The 23,380-nt window shown below is 37.5% G+C and overlaps 1 protein-coding gene across 4 annotated transcripts in view; it reads right to left on the reverse strand.

Moving 5' to 3' along the window:
• The window catches only part of PHKA1 (phosphorylase kinase regulatory subunit alpha 1), a 129,062-nt gene that overhangs the window by 104,742 nt on the left and 940 nt on the right, over positions 1-23,380 (reverse strand). For all 4 annotated transcript variants that reach the window (XM_054472053.2, XM_054472051.2, XM_054472050.2 and 1 more), the window contains exons 2-4: positions 22,691-22,849; positions 15,473-15,520; positions 5,599-5,767 (exon numbers count right to left, since the gene is read on the reverse strand). In XM_054472053.2, the coding sequence (XP_054328028.1) occupies positions 5,599-5,767; positions 15,473-15,520; positions 22,691-22,849 (376 nt within the window). The remainder of the gene's footprint in view (positions 1-5,598; positions 5,768-15,472; positions 15,521-22,690; positions 22,850-23,380) is intronic.

Here is a 23,380-nt window from a genome sequence, read left to right on the forward strand (position 1 = left end):
TTCATGTATTTATTGGTTATCTGAACATCTTTTTGGAGGAATGTCAATTCTGATTCTTTGACCATTTTTAATTAGGTTATTTATCTTTTATATTAAGTTCTGAGAGTTCTTTTAGATACAAGTACCTTATCAGATATATGACTTGTGAATATTTTCTTCTATACTATTGGTTGCTTTTTTAGTTTCTTGATGGGGTCCTTTGAAGCACAAAAGTTCTTCATTTTGATCATTCCAGTTTATCTATTTTTTCTTCAGTAGCTTATGCTTTTGGTGCCATATCTAAGAGGCTTTTTTTTTAACCCAAGGCCAGAAACATTTACTCCTATATTTTTCTCTAAGTGTTTGTTATGTATTGAATTGTGTCCTCCCCGCCAAAATTTGTATATTGAAGCCCTAACCCCTAATATGACTATATTTGGAGATAGGGACTTCAAGGAAATAATTAAGAAGATAAATGAGGTTATGAGGGTGGCCCTAACCCAATAGGGCTGCCGTCCTTATAAGAAGAGGAAGACACACCAGGAATGCATGCACATGGAGAAAAGGCCATGTAAAAACACAGGAAGGGTAGCCATCTGAAAGCCAAGATGAGAGGCCTCACCAGAAACCAACCCTGCCAACCTTGCTCTTGGACTTCCAGCCTCCAGAACTGTGAGAAAATAAATTTCTGTTGTTTAAGCCGCCTATTCTGTGGTATTCTGTTGTGGCAGACTAATATAGTGTTTCAGTTTTCCTTCTTACATTTAGGTCTACAATTCATTTTGAGTTATTTTTTTTTAAATTTCATTTCTTTTTTTGCTTGTTTGTTTGAGATGGAGTCTCATTCTGTTGCCCAGGCTGGAGTGCAATGGCGTGATCTCGGCTCACTGCAACCTCCGCCTTCTGGGTTCAAGCGATTCTCCTGCCTCAGCCTCCTGAGTAGCTGGGATTACAGGAACACACCACCACGCCTGGCTAATTTTTGTATTTTTAGTAGAGACGGGGTTTCGCCATGTTGGCCAGGCTGGTCTCAAACTCCTGACTTTAAGTGATCCTGCCACCTCAGCCTCCCAAAGTGCTGGGATTACAGGCATAGGCCACCGCGCCCAGCCTTGAGTTAATTTTTATATATGGTGTGAGGAAGAAGTCCAATTTCATTCTTTTGTATGTGGACATACAGTTGTCCCAGCACCATTTGTTGAAGAGACTATTCTTTCCCCATTGAATTATCTTGGCACCTTTGTCAAAAATCAACTGAGCATAAAGTGATGGCTTATTTCTAACCTCTCAATTCTATTCCAAAGAGCTACATGTCTATACTTATGCCAGTACCTGTACTGTTTTAATTAATGTAGCTTTGTAGTAAGTTTTGAAATTAGGAAATTTGAGTCCTTCAACTTTCTTCTTTTTTAAGATTGTTTTAGCTCTTCTGGGTCCTTTAAATTTCCATATAAATTTTAGAAACAGCCTGTCAATTTCTGCAAAGTCAGTTGATGTTAAATCTGTAGATTAATTTGGGAAATGTTGCCACCTTAACAACAAATCTTCTGATCCTTGAATATAGATGTCTTTCCATTTATTTAGATCTTTACTTTCTTTCAACAATGTTTCGTATCTTTCAAAGTACAAATTTTATATTTCTTTTGTTAAATTTATTCCTCATTATTTCATTCTTGATCCTATTTTAATAGAAATTATTTTTAAATTTCATTTTGGTTATTCACTGCTACTGTTTAGAAATATAACTCATTTTTGCATTTTTATCTTGTACGTTGTTACCTTGCTGAACTTTGTATCTAAAACAATTTTAGATACTGGTGGCAAGAGTTGATGTCCTTGTCTTATTCTGATTTATGGGGAAAAGCATTCATTCTTTCACCATCAAATGTCATGTTAGCTGTGGATTTTCAAAGGTGCCATTTATCAGGTTGAAAACATTGTCCTCTATTCCTTATTTGGTAAGTATTTATCATAATAAGGTGCTGAATTTGTCAAATGTTTTTCTATGTCTACTGAGACAATAATACACCTTTGTCCTTTATTTTCTACTGACATGATGTATTGCATTAATTTTCAGATAATAAAACAACCTTGCATTCCTGGAATATATATGGTTTGGTCAAGGTATATAAACTTGTTAATATATTGCTGGATTCAGTTACCTAGTAATTTGTTTATTTTTATGTCTATATTAATAAGAGATTGATCTATAATTGTACTTTGTTGTGATATCTTTGTCTGGTTTTAGCATCAGAGTAATGGCTTCACAGAATGAGGTTGCAAGTGTCACCTCTTCTATTTTTGGAAGTGTTTGTAAATAATTGGTGTTCACTCTTCTTTATTTGGTAGATTTATCAGTAAAGCTATCTGCACCTGGGCTTACTTCTCTGTGGAAAGATTTTATATTACTAATTCTCTTTGATTGTATTAAGTCTACTCAGATTTCCTTTGCTTCTTGAGTCAGATTCAGTAGTTTGTCTTTCAAGAAATTTTCCCATTTCATCAAAATTATCTAATTTGTTGGTAACCAGTTGTCCATAGTATTCCCCTTTAGTTCTTTATATTTTTGTAAGTGATGTCCCCTCTTTTATTCCTAGTTTTAGTAATTTGAGTATTCTCTCTTTTTCTCTTGGTCAATGTAGCTAAACATTTATCAATTTTGTTAATCTTTTTAAAGAATGAACTTTTGGTTTTGTTGATTTTCTCTATTGTTTTTTCCATTTTCTGTTTCATTAATTTCTGCTCTAATGTTTATTACTTCATCCTTTCTCTTTGCTTTGAGTTTAGTTTGCTTGTCTTTTTCCAGTGCCTTAAGATGGGAGGTTAGGTTACTGATTTTTCTTTTTCTTTTTTTTTTTTTTACATTGGTGTTTACGGCTATAAACTTCCCTCTAAGCACTGTTTTCTCTGCTTCCTATAAGTTTTGGTATGTTGTATTTTCTTTTTCATTTAGCTCAAAGTATTTTCTAAATTTGACTTATTGGTCATTTAGGTGTGTATTGCTTAATTTCCATATATTTGTGAGTTTCCTAAGTTTCTTTCTGTTCCTAATTTCATTCCATTTTGGTCATAGAACATAGTTTGTATGATTTTGAAATCTTTCAAATTTATTGAGGCTAGTTTTATGGTATACCATATAATCTATCCTGAAAAATGTTCCATGTGCCATTGAGCTAGTATATGGTTTAGCTTCTTGCTCTTATTGAGCTACTAGCCTCCTCTTAATTGCTTAGAACCCAAATCTCCATTGTTTTTTGAGATTGCCTTTAGGCTTTAACTTTTCCACACTCTGTTAAATAAAGTCAATTCCTTTGGGAAAAGCTACAGTGCTTTGTGTCCTTACAGCCTGCCTCTCTCCCCAGCAAAATTTCCGTGCCAGTGCTCCAGAGCTAGTGGTGAGAATAGCGGCCCACTTCTTTTGGAGTGACACCCCTGCTTTACAAATTGAGTACTGGGAAGGGATGGTAGCCTTTGATCTTCTTAGTTTGCCCCTCCCGGTGGGGAACCTCCACCCTAATAGTGAAGTGGGCCGAGGTTAATCAGGGCCTAGCATTCTCACCCTGCCTTTTCCTGGGGAGGAGGGGAGCTCCAGGCCTGTCAGCTATTCTTGCTTGAACTAGCTTCTGCAACATGGAGCTGGAGAGGATGTATCTCCTTAACTCCCTCAGGGAGATACAGTGCACCTAAACTGGGAACTAGCTGGGGAGATTATGCTCTTGGCTGTACCCGCCTTGAATATTGCTTCTGCCATGCTGAGGTGGGGTGGAGGAGGGAGTAGATTTAGACTTAAATGCCACACTCACTCACTGCTTTTACCAATACTTGGTAGATTTCCTGGAGTAAATGTTTCTCTACTTGCTGTATGTCCTTCAGACAATTTCCAATAATGTAAGTGGCTGGTTTTTAAAAAATAATTTTCAACATTTATGGTTGTTTTGCTGGGGGAGGTTCCATGGAGCCCCCCTGCCCCCATTCTGTAAGTTGCAGTCAGATTCTATCTAAGCCTCTCTTTTAACCAAGGTTGAGATTTGTGTATTCAAAAATGTGTAAAGCATTGCTAAATACTCTATGAAGATCTTGCATACTACCACTTATATCTCACATATGCCCTTTCATTCTCAAGGTAATTGCCTTACATAAATTCTGTATCAATCTTGCCTTAAAGTATTTCACTAACTTCCTAACTAGTCTGCCATCTTAATCTTCTTTCCTATCCAGTCTATCTTCCTGCTACTTTAGTGAATCATCTGAAACTTCCTTGATTATTTACCTTGAATGACTCACTACTGATTACAGACTAAACTCCAAACTATGTAGCACGGTACACAGGCCCTCGAATAGCTAGCCCCAACCTTCTAGTTTCACAGTTTGTCATTTTTCCAGATGCATGTTATACTCTAACCATAGAAGATATCCAGCCTTACCTTGATGGCCAGTACCTTTCAAATTTCCATGTTATATTCATGCTATTCCCTTCCCTTCTCTGATTTGTCCCTTCTCTGATTCTACTTATTCCTCAAAGGCCTGATCAAATAATATCTACCTTATTCCAAGTACCTATCAAACTCCACTGATTGAGCTGAAAATCAAATGTTAAGTCAGGAATCAATAAACATTTGTTGAATGAATGGCTATGTCTCCTATAAGCCTCTTTGATACATTTCTGCTTGCATTCTGGGCTCAAAATGAAAAACTACAAGAGATATTCAGACATTGTTGCTTTGTAGACAAAACTCCAGAATTGGTATTAAAATATTATTAGAAATAGAGTTACAGTTGTCATTCTATTTAAATAAATTAAACCTAAAAATACATTTATTCAGGAAGAAACCTCCCCTACAACAGGAGGACATATCTGGGTAGCCAGTTCATACTTTTAAGAAAAGGGTATTCAGCTTCTGAGCTGTGTGTTCTAGAGGAAATAAAGGAAAGGTTTATCATCAAATATTTATTTCTATTAAAAAAGGAGAAGAAGAGTATTTTGAGGGAATTCCCACCCTGGATGCCCTTAGTACCAAGGAGCTCAATAACCAGATTGTAAGATGAAGAAATTAAAATGTCAAAAATATGGTATTTTGAGAAGTACATTAGTTTAGGAAGCTCTGGCAAAGGTCCCATTACTTTTATAAACTAGGTATAATTGGATACATTGCCCTCCCCCAATTTAGGAAAAATAAAAGGAAATTAAGTTGTTTCTTACATTTCCCTTCCTCAGATAAAGCATCCAAAATTAATAAATTGAGAATAATCTGAAAAGGACATAGTATTCAATAATTTAAAAATTTGGATTCTGATTCCTAAGTTAATTTTCTTAATATAATTTAGATGCCTATAGACAGATGCCTTGTTTATAATATATTCATAAAGAGTAGCATAAAGTAGGTGATTGAATTTGTATTTATACTAACTGGCAGGCTTGTCAATGTACTGTATGAGAACAAGCAATAAACCCTAGCCCTTCTTTGCCATCTCATGATATCTGAGGACTAATAAATAATAAAAAATACCTGTCTCATGAAGATCTACCCCAGCCTTCCTGGTTCTCAATTTAAAAGAATATTAATTAGTACCCCAGACTCCATGCTCAGGGGCTCCCAGCACTTCTCTCCTTGTACTGACCTGAGGCAGTCATTTGGGCTAAGAAGAGCAGGTACACAGAGGTAGCATCCAACTGCAGGTGTCCCCATTGATCATCACCCACTACAGTGGCACAGGTTTTGGTGTTGTACTTGGCATGGAGGCTATCCTTAGTACTCTGACTATATTTGAAGGATTCTACTTTATCCACCTGAAAAGAACAAAAACATTAAAAGAAGGATATAGTGAAAAATCAACCCATATGCCACACTTCTGTAACACTCTAACATACATTATTGCAATGTGAAGATACACTATCTTCAGGCAATTGTGAATATTTAAAATATTCTGTTACCTGTTTTTCCCTGTGCTAATACAACTGGAAAGTCTGTTATTGTTGTTTTTCAATTTAGGCGATTTAATCAGAAAATAATACCAAATAGTCAAAAACTGCTCTTTCCTATTCATTGCCTCTTGTTCACTCTTCATATGGTTGCTTTGCCACACTGCACACTGTAAATATAAACTGAGATTCAGAGTGCTTGAGTGAGAACAGCTTAGTAAGAGATAACTGAATGTGAAAAGATACATTTGTTCCTGAAACTGAGGTAGAAATTTCGAAGTAAATTAGAATAAGAGGATATATTTTGAAGGAGTAATGAAAAGAGCTGCTGAGAGACACATAGAGTGAGGTAGTAAAGGTAGGACAGTCTGAAAGGTAAATATCTTGGGCCCCTTCAAGCTAAGAATTGCTCCGGGAAAATCTGCCTCCCATTCTATTCAAAGTCATCCCTCTGCTCACAGAGATAGATGCATATTCTGATTGCCTCCTTTGGAAAGACTTATCAAAAACTCAAGAGAATGCAACCATCTGTCTCTCACCAATCTGTGACCTGGAAGCCCCCAGTTGTGGGGCGTTGCTTTGAGTTGTCTCAGCTTTTCTGAACTAACGTACTTCTTACATATATTGATTGATGTCTCATGTCTCTCAAAAATGTATAAAACCAAGCTGTGCCCCAACTATCTTGGGCACAGGTCCTCAGGACCTCCTGAAGCTGTGTCACAGGCGCATCTTCAACTTTGGCAAAATAAACTTTCTAAATTAACTGAGACCTGTCTCAGATTTTCAGGATTCACATTTTGGTAACCTCAAGGTGGGGTAGATTCTGAGTGGAGATGCCCCTGACCTTTGACAAATCTCCTGTTGGTGCTTGGTACCAGCATGAGCTAACTTGATGGCTCAAACCAACAGGACAATTTGCTGAGGCCTGAGAGCACCCCCTCCACAGAATCCCTGATCTCTCAAAATTTGGTCGAGATCTAAAGCTTATTTTGCTGTTACGACTCCTCTTTTTTTGGAGTTTTACTTGCTTCCAACACAAGGAAAGCAAGTTTTCCTGCCTCCATGTCGATGGAAGGCAGGTAACTCCTTTATGGAGTTTGAACTCACTTCTAACAGGGAAGATGAGTTTTGTTTTCGTTTTTCCTGTTTCTAGGACCGTAGAGAGCAGTCTACAGCCTGAGACCCATCATTATGTAAGAAACTGGTTTGGGATTCTGTCTTGAAAATTCTTTTTAAACGACTGAAGTTAGCATTAACAACCAGCTGGTGTTAAATTCTGCTTACACTTAGAGTGCTCAGAAATCATACAATTTGTGTTATGATTGTTAGTTTAGCAGCATTTTGTCCTAGCTGAAATATGGTAATAAGATTTTAAAAGATTTTTTTTAAAAGAGCTCAATGGTTAAAAGTCCGCTTAATTAAAAGGTTAACATCCAAGATATGTGTGCATGTGGGCATGTTTGTATTTAAAAGGCCTTCAGGTTTTGGGGTTGTTTTTTCTTTCAGAAAAAAAAACAAGGTCTCCTAAGACCTTGTCTTTTTTTTGAGCAAAAGTTTTTTTTTTTCTTCTCAGTAGACTGAATTCTGTTTTCACCTGATTTTTTGACTAAAATAGTTATTGCAACAGAGGCTACACTTGGGTTTTTAAGGAAGACACTCAGAAATGTCTTTGTTTAAAAAAATTTTGGCCGGGTGCAGTGGCTCATGCCTGTAATCCCAGCACTTTGGGAGACTGAGGCGGGCGGATCACGAGGTCAGGAGATCGAGACCATCCTGGCTAACACGGTGAAACCCTGTCTCTACTAAAAACACAAAAAATCAGCCGGGCGTGGTGGCGGGTGCCTGTAGTCCCAGCTACTCGGGAGGCTGAGGCAGGAGAATGGCGTGAACCTGGGAGGTGAAGGTTGCAATGAGCTGAGACTGTGCCACTGCACTCCAGCCTGGGTGACAGAGCGAGACTCTGTCTCAAAAAAAAAAAAAAAAAAAAAAAAAATTTTTTAAGTGCACTGTGAAAGCATCTCCCTCTAGTTCTGCACCACCAGACCTTTCTCTCTGTACATTATGATGTAAATTTTGCTATTTGATTTCACCTGAACTGTTTCCTTTAATGTGCAAATTTAAGGCTGTTTAGCTGACAACTGTGTAGGGTTGTGAAACAGGTTATCAAGAATATGAAAATCTAAGAAAAAAAAGAGGGGATCTTTATAAATCCAATGGCATGCCTAATGTGTCCTTATATGTATTTATGTGTTGTGTACACAGTGTTTCACTACTAAACATATATAAGAGATCTAATTAATTGGCTTAAAGAAAAATAAAAGCACTTAAATCAGATACTAAAAAAGAATAGTCAAATGCTTTTTGAAGTTTATGTAACTTAAGTAAAATCTTTAATAAATAAGCTAGTTTTAAAATTATTTGGTAAATGGGGGCGGGGGAGGGATAGCATTGGGAGATATACCTAATGCTAGATGATGAGTTGGTGGGTGCAGCGCACCAGCATGGCACATGTATACATATGTAACTTACCTGCACGTTGCGCACATGTACCATAGAGCCTAAAGTATAATAATAATAATAATAATAATAATAATAAAAAGAAAAAAAATTATTTGGTAAAGTAATATTAGAAACGTCTTAAGATTTGCCAGTATACATTCTTTTGTTTTGCATTTATGAATCAAGCAATTTCATACTTATCCCTGCCAAATACTATAAGGTGTCAAAATTTGGCATAGGGGTTACAAACTATAAGCTCAGACCAAAACAGAATGATTCTTTGCTTGTGTAATTTTTAATAAATAAGACATTGATATGGGCTTAATGAAAATAGCTGCATCTTGAATTTAGTAATATTACCGTAACTTCGAATCCTGTGGCTTTAGGCAGTATGCACAGACAATAAGGAGGTTTGTTTTGGGAAAGGACGGTTATTCTCTTTGTTTCAAAGCTAATCTATAAGCTAAATTCCTCCCAAAGTTAGTTTGGCCTATGCCCAGGAGTGAACAAGGACGGCTTGGGGCTAAGAGCAAGATGGAGTCAGTTAGGTCAAATCTTTTTTCACTGTCTCAGTCATAATTTTCAATGGCAATTTCATAACTTTAAATCATGACTATCACAGTTTTCATAAATAATCAGGGTAAAACAATTAAAATAAAATAATTACATAAATGTAATAGGATAAGTACTTGCAGAAAAACTGGTCATAATTTAGGATATAAAGTTATATTAAATAATAGATATTTAATTATTTGGGTATTTTCCAATAAATATATATTGTAGGAAAACATTCTTGCTAAAAAATAAAAGGTGAACAAGTTTTGTCTAATTCAAAGCTTATTTAAAGGTTATGTATAAAACGAGGTAAAAACAACCAGGAAACAAAAGGAGATGTAAAGAAAGTTAGAAGAATAAAGAGGCTGGACGCAGTGGCTCATGCCTGTAATCCCAGCACTTTGGGAGGCCGAGGCAGGTGGATCAGGTGGTCAAGAGATCAAGACCATCCTGGCCAACATGGTGAAACCCTGTCTCTACTAAAAATACAAAAAAAAATTAGCTGGGTGTGGTCGCATGCGCCTGCAGTCCCAGCTACTCAGGAGGCTGAGGCAGGAGAATTGCTGAACCCAGGAGGTGGAGGTTGCAGTGAGCCGAGATCACGCCACTGCACTCTAGCCTAGCCACAGAGCAAGACTCCATCTCAAAAAAAAAAAAAAAAAAAAAAAAGGAGGTATGTTCAGGACAAACCAGAAAGTCCAAATATTATTATTAAGTTTTGGTTTTGCTTAGGAAAAAAACTGAGATTAACAAAAAAAATTTTTTTAAACTAAGGTTATTACATCCATGTATCTTCCTATATGGGCTTTTAAAGTCCTTGTGACATTGAGTTAGAGGGCTTTAACTCCTGGGTCTTAAAAGGACATCAAGTCCTGCTAAATCTTAAACACTAACAGCAATTAAAGCCTCATCTTCAGGCCCCGTGGAAGATGCCAATCAAAATAAACTGCATTCCTGAAACACAGGGCAAAAAACAATCAAAGCTATTTGATTCCTCACGAGCCAGGGACTATCGTGGAAGAAGAGAGTGCATAGATTGTAAAGGCCAATTTTTAAAGATAAAATGAGTTCTGTTTCTCTACAAAATTAATCATTAGTGTGAAAGGCACACTGATGCAAAACCAGTATATGGACCCCTGTGTCAGATTAACAAATTTTTCTTAAAGCATTAACTAACTCCTCCAACTCCTTAATAAAGGTTATAAAAGCCTTATGGAAGTTATATTTTATAATCAAGGTTAAACTTTATAGATTGTTTACAAAATTTTGAAAAACAAATGTAATTGGCTTCATGCTGTTTTTATTAGGGCTTCTTGTTTAGAAAATTAAGTCTCTTCTCTCAAAGAATTAAGGTTTTCACTTTTTTTGAAGTCCTTGAATTATCACTTTGGTTAAACAATCAGCTGTAATACTATTTTGTAATATCAAGCATTTCAAACTTTTATATTTGACAAATTTTCCAAAATCAAATTATAAATTATGTCTTTTTCTAACCTAATTAATCCTTTAAGACATTAGGTTCCCTGAAGTCCAAAAATGTCATAATTTGGCTTATTTGGTATAAAAATTATATAGGAAGCATTGTCAAATATGAAATGTTGTTTGGTTTTCTTTGGGCTGTATTTGTATAAATACGTTATTGGTATGTGTTCCAAAATTATGAGAAACTCCTGAAATTCTGATATAACTTAGTATACATTATCAGTAATATTCCTAATTCTTATGTTAAAATTATTGTGTGTCACAGAGGTAACAAATTTCTTTGTCAATTGTGTCTTTTGATTATGGCTGCCTTAAAACTTTTTTTTCATCCATGGACAATTGTTGTCTTGTTTTGGTCCTTTTTAGAAGATGGTTTTATAATCAGCTATAAAATTCCAATAGGTGCTCTTAAATGCAGGTTTCTGATAACTTTTGAAGATTGTGACATCAGAATAGAGGAAAAATTTCCAGGACTCATGGAGACCTAAAATGTTCATGAGTATCAAGCAGAACAAGAAATAACTGCATGGACTGAACTAATTTTTTGGACTTTTTGCTTAAAATGTTGCTGATCCTTTGTTTCGTTTTTCAGATACTTAAAACTTTTCTTATGAGCTACTGACAGCTTTTAACAATTTAGTATACTGCCATAAACAAGATTTGGAGCATATTTGTTTCTCTCTACCTGATTTTCTCTAGAATTTGGAAACTATTTGTGAGTATTCTTAACTTACGGCAATACAGTTATTTGCGTTAAGTGCAATAAGAATCTGTTTTCGATAGTTTACTGAGAATGATGATTTCCAATTTCCATGGCACATGTATACATATGTAACTTACCTGCACCTTGCGCACATGTACCATAGAGCCTAAAGTATAATAATAATAATAATAATAATAATAATAATAATAATAAAAAGAAAAAAAAAAGAATCTGTTTTCATTTGTAACAGGACACAGTTGGAGAAACTGGTAATTTTACCAAGGCTTTGACTGGAATGGTGTGCTTTCCTTTAAAGAATCAAACTTGACTTGTGAAGCCAATAAAGCCCTTGGAAAAACTGGCCTCATATTTCACGTACACAGGCCACGTATAGGGTTTCTGACCCTTGGTAAGTAAAGAATGTCACTTTCCGACAGGCACAGAAGCCTCAGGTTTATCTTGGAACCTCAAGAGGAGGAGAAATTCAAGCAACTCATAGATATTTGATGGCATAAATTCATGGCTGGGCTTGGCTTTCAAGAAGTCTTATCTAATGCCTGGGCATGGTGGCTCACGCCTATAATCACAGCATTTTGGGAGGCTGAGGCAGGTGGATCATGAGGTCAGGAGTTCGAGACCAGCCTGGCCAACATGGTGAAACACCATCTTTACTAAAAATACAAAAATTAGCCGGGCACGGTGGTGGGTGCCTGTAATCCCAGCTCCTCGGGAGGCTGAGGCAGGAGAATCACTTGAACCCAGGAGGTGGAGGTTGCAGTGAGCTGAGATCGTGCCACAGCACTCTAGCCTGGGTGACAGAGCAAGACTCCATCTCAAGAAAAAAAATCTTATCTGAGATTCCTCCTATGGAACAAAATTCCATCAAAGCCCATTTAAAAGCCTATGTAAACAATAATTATTCTTGCTGCACTGTATACAAATAATTAGGCCAAGTATAATAAGCAAACCAGTCCTATTATGATTTGTCTTTAGTAAAAGGGGAAACTGGAGAGAGAAAAAATTATATTTCAGAATGATAGGACACCCATTGTTAGATTCTAGTCCTGCCTAATTTTTGTTTCAATTTTTATTAGTTTCTACAGTTTGGATGGAATTCTAATTTTTTTTGGCTACAAGTCTTCAAAATAGTGTTTTCAACTTTTTTTCCTTCCTTTTTTTCCCCCATTTTTCCTAATTTGGAGTCACTAAAAACTCAGCTGTGCTTTCTTAAAACCCCGGGAACTGAAGCCAGACAACTCAAACTTCAGAAAAAAATAAGAGTAATTGGCCAGCACAGTGGGTTATGCCTGTAATCCCAGCACTTTGGGAAGCCGAGGTTGGCAGATCACTTGAGGTCAGGAGTTTGAGACCAGCCTGGCCAACATGGTGAAACCCCATATCTACTAAAAACATACAAAAATTAGCCGAGTGTGGTGGCGCACATCTGTAATCCCAGCTACTCAGGAGGTTAAGGCAGGAGGATCACTTGAACCCGGGAGGCGGAGGTTGCAGTGAGCCGAGATCACACCACTGCACACCAGCCTGGGTGACAGAAAGAGGCTTTGTCTCAAAAAACAACAGTAACCTATTTACATTCATAAGCCACTTTCATACCTGCCTAATAATGTATGGACTTCAGAGTAATAGGGCCTATACTGATTTTTCCAGGATTGTTCTTTTGTTTGTTATTGTTTTTTCTCCCTTATCTCCCCCCATTTTATCTTCACAGGATATGAGACTTCACAACCTGCTAAAAATGAGCTTTTGGGACCTACCCATCTAGAAATAAACCGTCCTACTCATGAGAGATCAGGTGAAACCTGAGATCAGAGATTCATTTTCTTATAAAATGCTTTCTCCAAAAGATTTGAAAAAACAAAGGTGGGAGGATGTGAAAGGAAAATAACTTGGGCCCCTACAAGCTGGGAACTGCTCAGGGAAAATCCGCCTCCTATTCTATTCAAAGTCATCCCTCTGCTCACAGAGATAGATGCATATTCTGATTGCCTCCTTTGGAAAGACTTATCAGAAACTCAAGAGAATGCAACCATCTGTCTCTTACCTACCTGTGACCTGGAAGCCCATAGTGGAGGGAGGCCTTGCTTTCAGTTGTCTCACCCTTTCTGGATGGAACTAATATACTATACTTCTTACATATATTGATTGATGTCTCATGTCTCCCTAAAATGTATAAAACCAAGTTGTGCCCCAATCACCCTGGGCACATGTCTTCAGGACCTCCTGAGGCTGTGTCATGGGTGGGTCCTCAACCTTGGCAAAATAAACTTTCTAAATTAACTGAGATCTGTCTCAGATTTCCTGGGTTCAAAACAGAAAGCTGAAACTAGAAGTCAGAAGGGAAATATTGTGCAAAGGACAACTGAAAGACTTAGTTCCTGAAATTTAAATTTGATAATTAATGCCTCTGATGTATGACAGTAACCGTTATATCTTAAATTTGGTTCCTGTAATTAGTGACCTTAAACCTATCTGGTAAGGTAGAAAGTTCAAATATTGGCCAGGCAAGGTGGCTCATGCCTATACTCCTGGCATTTTAGGAGGCCAAGGTGGGAGGATCACTTGAGCCCAGGAGTTTGAGACCAGCCTGGGCAACATAGTGAGATTCCGTCCCTACAAAAAAAATTTTTTAATTAGCAAGGCATGGTGGTGCATACCTGTAGTCCCAGTGATGCGGGAGGCTGAGGTGGGGGGATCACTTGAGCCCAGAAGCCAAGGCTGCAGTGAGTGAGCTATGATCATATCACTGCACTCCAGCCTGAGCGACAAAGTGAGACCCCTATCTAAAAAGAAAAAAACAAAAGTGCAAATATCTAAAATACAAAATAAAGTAGCAAAGACTTTCTAGCTACCATATATTTCTATGTACTACTTTCTATCTACTATATATTTCCTTCTACTATAGACTTCTGTGCCTGTAGGTAGTCACTTCAGCAATCTGGGCCTCAATTTCTTCTTCTAATAAAACATAATCTTGATCTTCAGAAAAGCCAGGTAAGATTCAGTGTGGGCAAAATGCTTTAAGATCTCCCAGGATAAAATAATTTTTTAAAGTAGAAACACTTTTGTATGCAAAAATATCACAAACAAGCCTCAAAAATAAATGATAGACTGCTAAAAAATTCGCAATGCATATGACAAAGGACTAATGTCTATAATGTACAATAATTTTTCAACAGGCAAGAAAGAGAACCTAGATGATAGGCAAAGGACTTAGCAGACAATTCATCCATGAGGAAATGCAAATTTTCAATCTACACATAAAAGGATGCTCAACTTCACTGGAGGTCAGGAAAATGCAAATTACTGCAAGGAGATGCAAATTCAAGGTTTCTTATCTCTAATCTTAAAATCTAAAACACTTTGAAAAGGTTTTTCCCTTAAGTTTTGCATTAAAATTCATTTGTTGGCAACACCGGATTCAAATTAAGTCTTTATTTATTCCACTTAGTATGAAATTGCATGTTTCCCTACAGAGATATTAATGTTTCTGATTATAGAGTGCTGTTCTAGACCCGCAGAAGGCATAAGGTAATATATGGTGTATATATACCATACACCATATAATTAAAGGTTGGCAGGAGTATGCACTGTACTGCCTTTTTAAAATCTGAAAAACTTTAAATTCTAAAGTTGATGGCCCCAAGGGTTTCAAATGAGGGTTTTGTGTGTGTGTGTTTGTGTGTGTGTGTGTGTGTGTGTGTTTTGTTTACTTGTTTTTGAGACTGGGTTTCACTCTGCCACCCAGGCTGGAGTGCAGTGGCACCATCTTGGCTCACTGCAGCCTTCACCTCCCAGGCTCAAGTGATCCTCCCACTTCACCCCCACTATCCCAAGTAGCTGGGACTACAGGAGCACACAACCACGCACGCCTAATTTTTATATTTTTTGTAGAGACAATGTTTCGCCATGTTGCCCAGGCTGGTCTCGAACTTCTGGTCTCAAGCAATCCATCCGCATTGGCCTCCCAGAATGCCAGGATTACAGGCATGAGCCACCAGTGCCTGGTCAAATGAGGGTTTTTAGAACTGTATCATCTTTTTACCCTACATACACAATTGCATGTACAGTAATGATGAAACACATTGAAAATCATTTGTAGAGGGTCAAAAAAGACTGGAAAGAAACATTCCAGTGGTAATTACATTGTGAGATTATGGGTGACATTATCCCTCTCCAATTTTCCAAATTTTCTAAAATTAGTGTGTACTATTTGTGAAACTGAAAGAAAATATAAACTATAAACATTCCCTAAGGGGTAGAGATACTATTACAATGTGCTTTTATTACAGAGGAGGGTGATACCAATACCATACCTGTCTGATCATGCAGTGCAGTAGTCCTCTCATCAGCTTCACTACACTCTGCAGAAATAAATGGAAACAAGACAGTTATAAACATCCCTAGATATAGGAACACTTACTCAGCAACTGCAGATGGTACATGACCTTTTGAGAACAAGTAACCCTATCCTGTGTTCCTATTTACATGACATTTACTTTATTGGTAAACAGAAGAGCAGATTACAGCTAAAAGTGGAATCAAAAGCTACACTTTATGATTCCTTCAAGTCAAAAAAATCATCCAAGCTTCAACTGGTTTATGTAAAAATAAGCCAACCATCCTATTAGAGGACATTCCACCTGGAGAAAGGGGCAAGTCAGCTCAAAAATCCTAAGGCTCTGAGGATATTCTAAAATACATCCTATGGCCTAGAAAGACTTCACTACAACATTGCTTTCATTTTTTCTAAACTAGCCAAGACTTATCTTCAAGAGTCCACAGAAATATTTATCTGGACATGTCCCTAAAAAATAAAGTGAATTTTAATGAAGAATAAGTATAAAGGGGATCTGTTCATTTGACTCAACCCGTTTTCCTTGAAAGAAAGTCACAAATTCTTAAGTTTCAAGTCATCACTATTTCTCTTACTGGGGCTTGACAATTTAAAGTAGTTTGTTTTCCAATCATAACATCTCAAAGTTCTGATCACCAACTATATACTACGTGACACTAAAGGGCCCATCAATCGTGGCATGAGTAGAAATGTGTTTTGGAAGAACATAGCACCGAACAGCTTTTCTATTTCTCTAAAAAGCTTTCTGTTTCACAGTCCAAAAGAAATCCAACCAGGTTACTCCAGGGTATGCTGGCTCAGAGGTAACTTCAGGACACCTCTGAAAACTAATCTACTTGGAAGCCACATGATTCTGTTGTTTCTTCAAAACATATTCAAATGGGACTACAAGCAATAGTAATGATAAGGATAAGTACCTATTAAGTTCCAACTCTTTATGAAGCCTTTTATTGAGGGAAAAATAAGAATAAAAATGGTTTCCATGGGAGAGTCCCCTTTCTTAAGTCATTTCTGTCTATAAATGGTCCCCTCCCCTTACAGATCAAAAGAAGAAATTTTAAAAAGAGAGAAAGAATAGGCAGTGCATGATCTCGTCACATTTTAAAGCCTGAAACATTTATTATAAAGCAAGGAAACTTACTGTAACCCCTATAAGAAGACATCTGTATGACTTTGATGCTAATGAAAGAGTCCATCTCTTTAATATACCCTGTTATGGAAATATTTAACACAACCTCTTCCGTGGGGAAACTTTATTCAATTCTGATACATGTCACCACGTACTCAAAGGTTTCTACCATATTCTGTCTTTTCTAAAAGTCAATGAATTAGAATGGGAAGCAGAGGGAGGGGCTTGAATAGTCTTGTCTTTATATCAATGGCCTAAAGGAACTCATTTTAAAAAAGCATATTAAGGTCCTCTAGTCGACCAATATAGAACTCAGCATTTATATTATTCTGTAAGAATCCTGGGCTCATGTCATTGGCTTCTTCACTATTTTACTGCCTTAGTCATCTTTTCTCTTGCAAACCCATCAACTCCCTTTACCATCCAGCCCCACTACTCCCATCTAAATTTTCTTTAAACAGCAAACCTGGAGAATCAAGGACTCAGTGGAGGATCTCAATTAGTGGCCATTATCAGTCATTTCTATCCTCAAGTTCTAACTTCCAAGGCAAGATAAAATTAGTAGGAAGCATGGGGAGGTAGGAATGATGGGAGGTATCTGTACTTTGTGTTCCCCAAACTAACTGTTTTCTGATCCAGGTGTGCTAGATGGCATTAATTATACATGTACATTCATACACCAGGGGTTCTACCCCATACCAAGTGACTCTCCCTCTTGCCTATTCTTTTTGAGGACATAAATCAATATATATCTGTGAACTGACTTTATAAGAATATATAACTACACAACCATATCTGTGTACCTCTTTCTCTCTACCCCCAGGTATATGTGCAATCAGATATTTATTGAACCTCTATCAGGTTTTGTAGAACATAAAGAAAAGGGAAATGGGACAGATATGTTTTAAAAACTAACTACAGCATAGTCTACCCAGCATTTCCTAATTATCCTTTAAAACCCAACTCCTCTCTGAAGTCTTCCTTGCCTTGTCCCAGAGAAGTTTAGACATTCCCACCTCTGTGTGTTCCCACAGAGCTTAGTAGTTATGTCAAATATATAAATCAGTACCTATAGTGCCTATCTTAATGTACTGTAACTACTTGCTTATATATCTGTCTCCTCCATCAGACAATGAGCTCCCTGAGAAAAAGGAGCAGAGGCCAGGTTCAGAAAAAGACCTTTAAGTCAATGGACGAAGGAAGTGGAATTAAAAAACAAACTCATGTCTGCAAGTAACTCTCAAATGGCTTATCAAAAAATCGTGTGTGTGTGTGTGTGTGTGTGTGGCGGGGTGGGTATCCAAATATGACAAAGTGTTAACTACTAGAGAATTTAGATAGAGTATATGCAAATATGTTTATTTTACTATTCTTGCAACTTTCCTGTAAGTTTGAAATTTTCCATAAAAAAAAGTTGAGGGTTACATATAAACATTTTGTCCCATTTTCTTTTTAACATCTATTATAGGGCCTGGCACATGATGATTATACAGTCTTTTAAATTAAAAAAAATGAAGACGTTGAATGGCACAGATGATAAGTGATCTAGAAGTTCCAAGAAAGGAGTCCTGAGAAAGAAGAGATCACTGTACAAGTGAGTGGTCTGTGAGGAAGGACAGGGACCACAGAAAAAGTGAGATTGGTGCTAGGCTTTCAAAGGATATTAGTTTAGATTGAAAGGGAACAGGCATGTAGAAGAAGAAGCCTATAAAAATTTTTGCAGGTGGCAATGTCTATGGCTCCCACGGAGGCAAAAATTCAAACAATACTGATTCCGAAGTCATAAGACCCAGGTTACATTCATGGTACCATCAAATTCCAGCTTCATCTCTGGGCCTCAATCCCTTCACTTGGAAACTGAGGATAATAATACTTGATTCACAGGGTATTGTGAGAATAAAATACTGGTAATTATGGGGAAGTGTGTTGTACAATGGAAAGTATTTATACAAATGTTAGGTGTTTTTATTAAGGGATTAGAGGAGTAATAAAGACATCAGCCTGGCTGGAACTGGGGGTATAATGGAGGGCACCAGCGTGATATAATATTGAAAAAAATAAGCTAGGACCAATCCATAGAGGGCCTTGTCTATCAATCCAAAATGTTTCGACTTTACTTGTGGAGAAATGAGGGCCACAGAAAGATTGTCGAGGATGGAAATAACATAATTTAAGTGTGGTTTTCACAGAAGTGTTAGGAAATAAGGGCTTAGACTAAGGTTGAGGCAGAAGGGAAGAGAAAAGAGGGGATAGATTCAAGAGAAATTATACGAATCAACAGAGTTTGGTGTGCATGCATCAGAAGGTAAGAGGGAGAAGTCAAAAAATCATTCTAAAGTTAAGTAGCACACTTCAAGCACTGTTTTATAGAGTGCTAGTCCAAGAGATTCTGGAAAGGCTATAAAATTCACTCCCGTCTTAGACAAAAAAACGCACATTAGTACATCAAAGGCTCTGAGAAATTATGGAGTAAAGACACCTGCTCTTTAACATAGTCCCAAACTTAGTTGGCCTAGTATTCCACAGAACATACTATAGGAAATACTCCAAGTAATATTGCCTGGGTGGTTGGTAGAACGGAGACAGTAATAACAGAAAAAGAGATTGTTGATGAGTTGCCATTGTTTTGTAGTTTGTTTTTAGTTGGAAAGGTGGAGTTTCAGACACATTGAGTTTGAGGAGCCACAGTATATGCAGATGAAACTGATGAGGTGACAAATGAAAACCTAGGTTTAAAATTGAAGTGAGGTCAGAGATGACGACTCGGAAGTCATTCTCATAAAGGTAATAGTTAAAGTCATGAGAAAAAATGAATGACTACACAAAAAGAACAAAACTTAGCACATAGAACTGGAGTGAGGCCCAGAGATGAAGCTGAAATTTGATGGTACCATGAATGCAAAGAGATGTCCCTATTTGTGTGCCTATATTTCTATGGGTATGAGACTGTATCTATATACCTTAGAGAAAGACATTTGTAAAAACATACATGTGCATAATTCTACTCTCAATCTAGGATGCAGTAGTTGCGTAAACCCTTGTCCTCTTTTCATCCAGAATTCTCTTCAATTCTCTGATATTATTTCTCAGAAAGAAACCAAGGTAAGAATTGGAAGGAAGGGTAGAAATAATTAACAATCAATGTTTTGGGAAAATCCACACAGTAATAGGAAGTTGCAGTAGGTGGGAATTTAATCTATGAATTTATTGGATTTAATCTATGTTCATATTTTGCGATAACTAGTCATTCTTCACACTGGCTATACATTAGAATCACCCGGGTAGTTTTTTAAAAAATATTGATGCTACTGAGCTCCACTTCCAGAGATTCATATTTAAATTGTTCTAAGCTGTGGTGTACTAAGGGTATTTCTTAAAAGATTCCTGGCCGGGTATGGTGGCTCACACCTGTAATCCCAGCACTTTGGGAGGCCGAGGTGGGTGAATCATTTGAGATCAGGAGTTCCAGACCAAACTGGCCAACATGGTGAAACCCCATCTCTACTAAAAATACAAAAAAATCAGCTGGGTGTGGTGGCGCACACCTGTGATCCCAGCTACTGTGAGGCTGAGGCAGGAGAATCGCTTGAACCTGGGAGACGGAGATTGCTGTGAGCCGAGATCGCACCACGGCACTCCAACCTGGGCAATAGAGTAAGAATTAGTCTCAAAAAAAAAAAAAAAAAAAAAAAAAGCTTCCCAAAGTACAGTCAGAGTTTGGAACCACTCATTTAGATCAGGGACAAATCTAGCCCATTGCTATTTTTATGAATTAAGTTTTACTCAAACATAACTATACTCATTCTTTATATACAGGGGACCCCTGAACAACATAAGTTTGAACTGTGCAGCTCCACTTATATGTGGCTTTTTTCCAACCAAACGCAGATCAAAAATACAGGATTCAGGGATGAGAAACCCATGTATATGGAAGGCTGACTTTTCTTATAGATGGGTTCCACAGAGCTGACTGCAGAATTTGAGTATGCAGAGATTTGGTTATAAGCAGCCTGTACTGGAATCCATCCCGCACATATACTGAGGGATGACTGCATTGTCTCTGGCTGCATTTGCACCACAATCACAGAGCTGAGTAGTTGGATAGAGACCACATGTGACCCACAACCCTAATGACAAAAAAAGATATGATTTTCTGGTCCTTGATTAACACTGAATCAGGTTTGAGAAAAAAATTGAGACCTAATAATAAAAACCTGTTGCAATTAATAATGAAAGTTCATATAAATTTAAAAATTCCCACAAAATATTTTCTTTTTGAAAGATGTTTCCCATGGCTATAATGTTTTGAAACATTCCTAATTACTATTAAGGTGGTATGAAAGGTATTTTTTGGCTATGTGAAAAATTATTTAATGGAACATTAAAATTTTAGAATGGGCAATTCAATGTTTCCCTACTATTCCCCCTTCCTCTGTTAAATTCTTTATAACTGGGCCAAATAAGAAAAAGTGTTAACATTACAGGGAGATAACAGATTTCTTCTAATAGAATTGAAAAAATTGGTCAAATTGTACCAGTTATGAAATTACAATTCTACTGATATTAATTTCTAGTAAAAATAGCAACAAACAACACACTGAGCTCAAACTAGAAAACATTGAGTAGGATGTAGGATTTGGGGGAGGGGAGTGGGCAGGATTAAAGGTGAATTTTTTTAAACACTCCTCTATATTTTCCAAATTTCTACAATGGTATTATTTTTATAAAAGTCATAAAAGGCTGGGCTTAGTGGCTCATGCCTGTAATCCTAGCGCTTTGGGAGGCCGAGGTGGGCAGATCACAAGGTCAGGAGATTGAGACCATCCTGGCTAACATGGTGAAACCCTGTCTCTACTAAAAACACAAAAAACTAGCCAGGCGTGGTGGCATGTGCATGTAGTCCCAGCTCCTCGGGAGGCTGAGGCAGGAGAATCGCTTGAACACAGGAGGTGGAGGTTGCAGTGAGTTGAGATCGTGCCACTGCACTCCGGCCTGGGGACAGAGTGAGACTCCGTCTCAACAACAACAAAAAAAGTCATAAAAATAATGATCTGTACTACCTGGTGTGGAGCAAAAACTTGAATAAATTTTTTTTTTTGGTGATCTATGTATCTCTCAATAATGGCTTGAATGAACAACAAGTGCCTGCTGTTGGTAAGGACAACACAGTGCAACCCCACATTATATTGATACTCGTAAAATAACCAAATATCAATATTCTGATTTATAGATGAAGACTGGAGCTCAGATTGCCTAAGTCTTGGAGAGGCCACTGGAGAAAATGGCTGGTATAGAGAGAATTTTTCCCACTAATGGAAATGAATGCACATCCTTCTTATAACTGACAACAGAGTACTTCAACTCCCACCATAGCCCAGAATATTGTTTTCTTAATATTATTTTCTTGGTCGTTGAAGAGGATGCAGCTCCCTTTGTGTCTCAACAGTTCTATAAAGGATGCTTGTTTACTGAGGGGAAGTGCCTTAAAAGTTGGCTTAAAGGCATCTGCTGACTCTGACTTCATTTTGCCCAGGAGTTGGGGGAGGGAGGAAGCAACAGGCTCTGAAACAGTGGCCACAGCGATAAAAATCAACAAAGTTTTTACTGTGTCCAGTCCGGAAGGTTTGCTGATTTATGTCATTTACCCTCATACAAATACTACAATTTTAAAAAATGAAATAAAATAGTAGATACCTGCTCCCAAACATTTTCTCAATGAGAATAAATACAGTGGAGACTACAAGATACATTTACTTAGAGAGTCATGCATTTTAGGAAAGATCCCAGGATAGGATTTTCCACTGTAACAGAACAGACTGTTCCCTCTCCCTCAAATCAGCAAGTTTCAAGTTTCCACTGCAAGAATACCACTTCAGTACAATACAGGAAAGCTTTTTGGAATACAATTTCAGAAAGATGATGAAAGAGGGAAAGGCAAAATACAGTTCTCTTAGCTTTTGGTGGGTTTCACTTCCTTCAGTCCCCACTCTGCCCCCAACCCCCAATCACACACAGCTCCAGATCTCTTTGTCTTTTTATTTTGAGTACCTGCTCCAATTCATAGGCCTTTGCCTTATCCTCATCCCGGTCTGCATTCTTCCGATAGGCCAGGCCCAAACCCCACACAGCCAAGATGCTGTACACATTATCTCGGACCCAAGCATCTTTCTGATCATAGCTGGCTGGAAGCAAGCCAGTCACTGGATTCTGCAAGGTCAATAAAAAGAGGGCAGGAAGGTAACCATAGGTGTTAACATCAGGAAACAGAATCTTCCAAATGGGTTTTTTAGGGACTTCGGTCTTTCTTCTACTTCTCCACTCTTGAGTTTTATAACCTCCTCTTCTTCTGACCTATTGCAGGCAAATGCTATCTTCCCACCTTCCCAAGCTTTACTGAGCTATATTCGACACATTAAAAATTGTGTATATTTAGGGAGTACAACATGATGATTAATGTATTCATTGGGAAATTACCAAAATGACGTTTATTAACACATCTATCACCTCACAGTTACCTTTTTTTTGGTGTGGTGAGAATACTTAAGATCTACTCTCTTAGCAAATTTCAGGTATACAGTACAGTATAATTAACTACAGTCACCATGCTGCTGTACATCAGATCCCCAGAACTTACACATCTTATAACTGAAACTTTGTGCCCTTTGCAAATACTATCTTGAATAAGGGGTAAGCGGTGGCTGAAGCCTTTCGAGTCTGAAATGTGGGTATTATTAAAGG

The sequence above is a fragment of the Pongo pygmaeus genome, chromosome X (genome assembly GCF_028885625.2).
Source record: "Pongo pygmaeus isolate AG05252 chromosome X, NHGRI_mPonPyg2-v2.0_pri, whole genome shotgun sequence".
Classification (NCBI taxonomy): domain Eukaryota; kingdom Metazoa; phylum Chordata; class Mammalia; order Primates; family Hominidae; genus Pongo; species Pongo pygmaeus.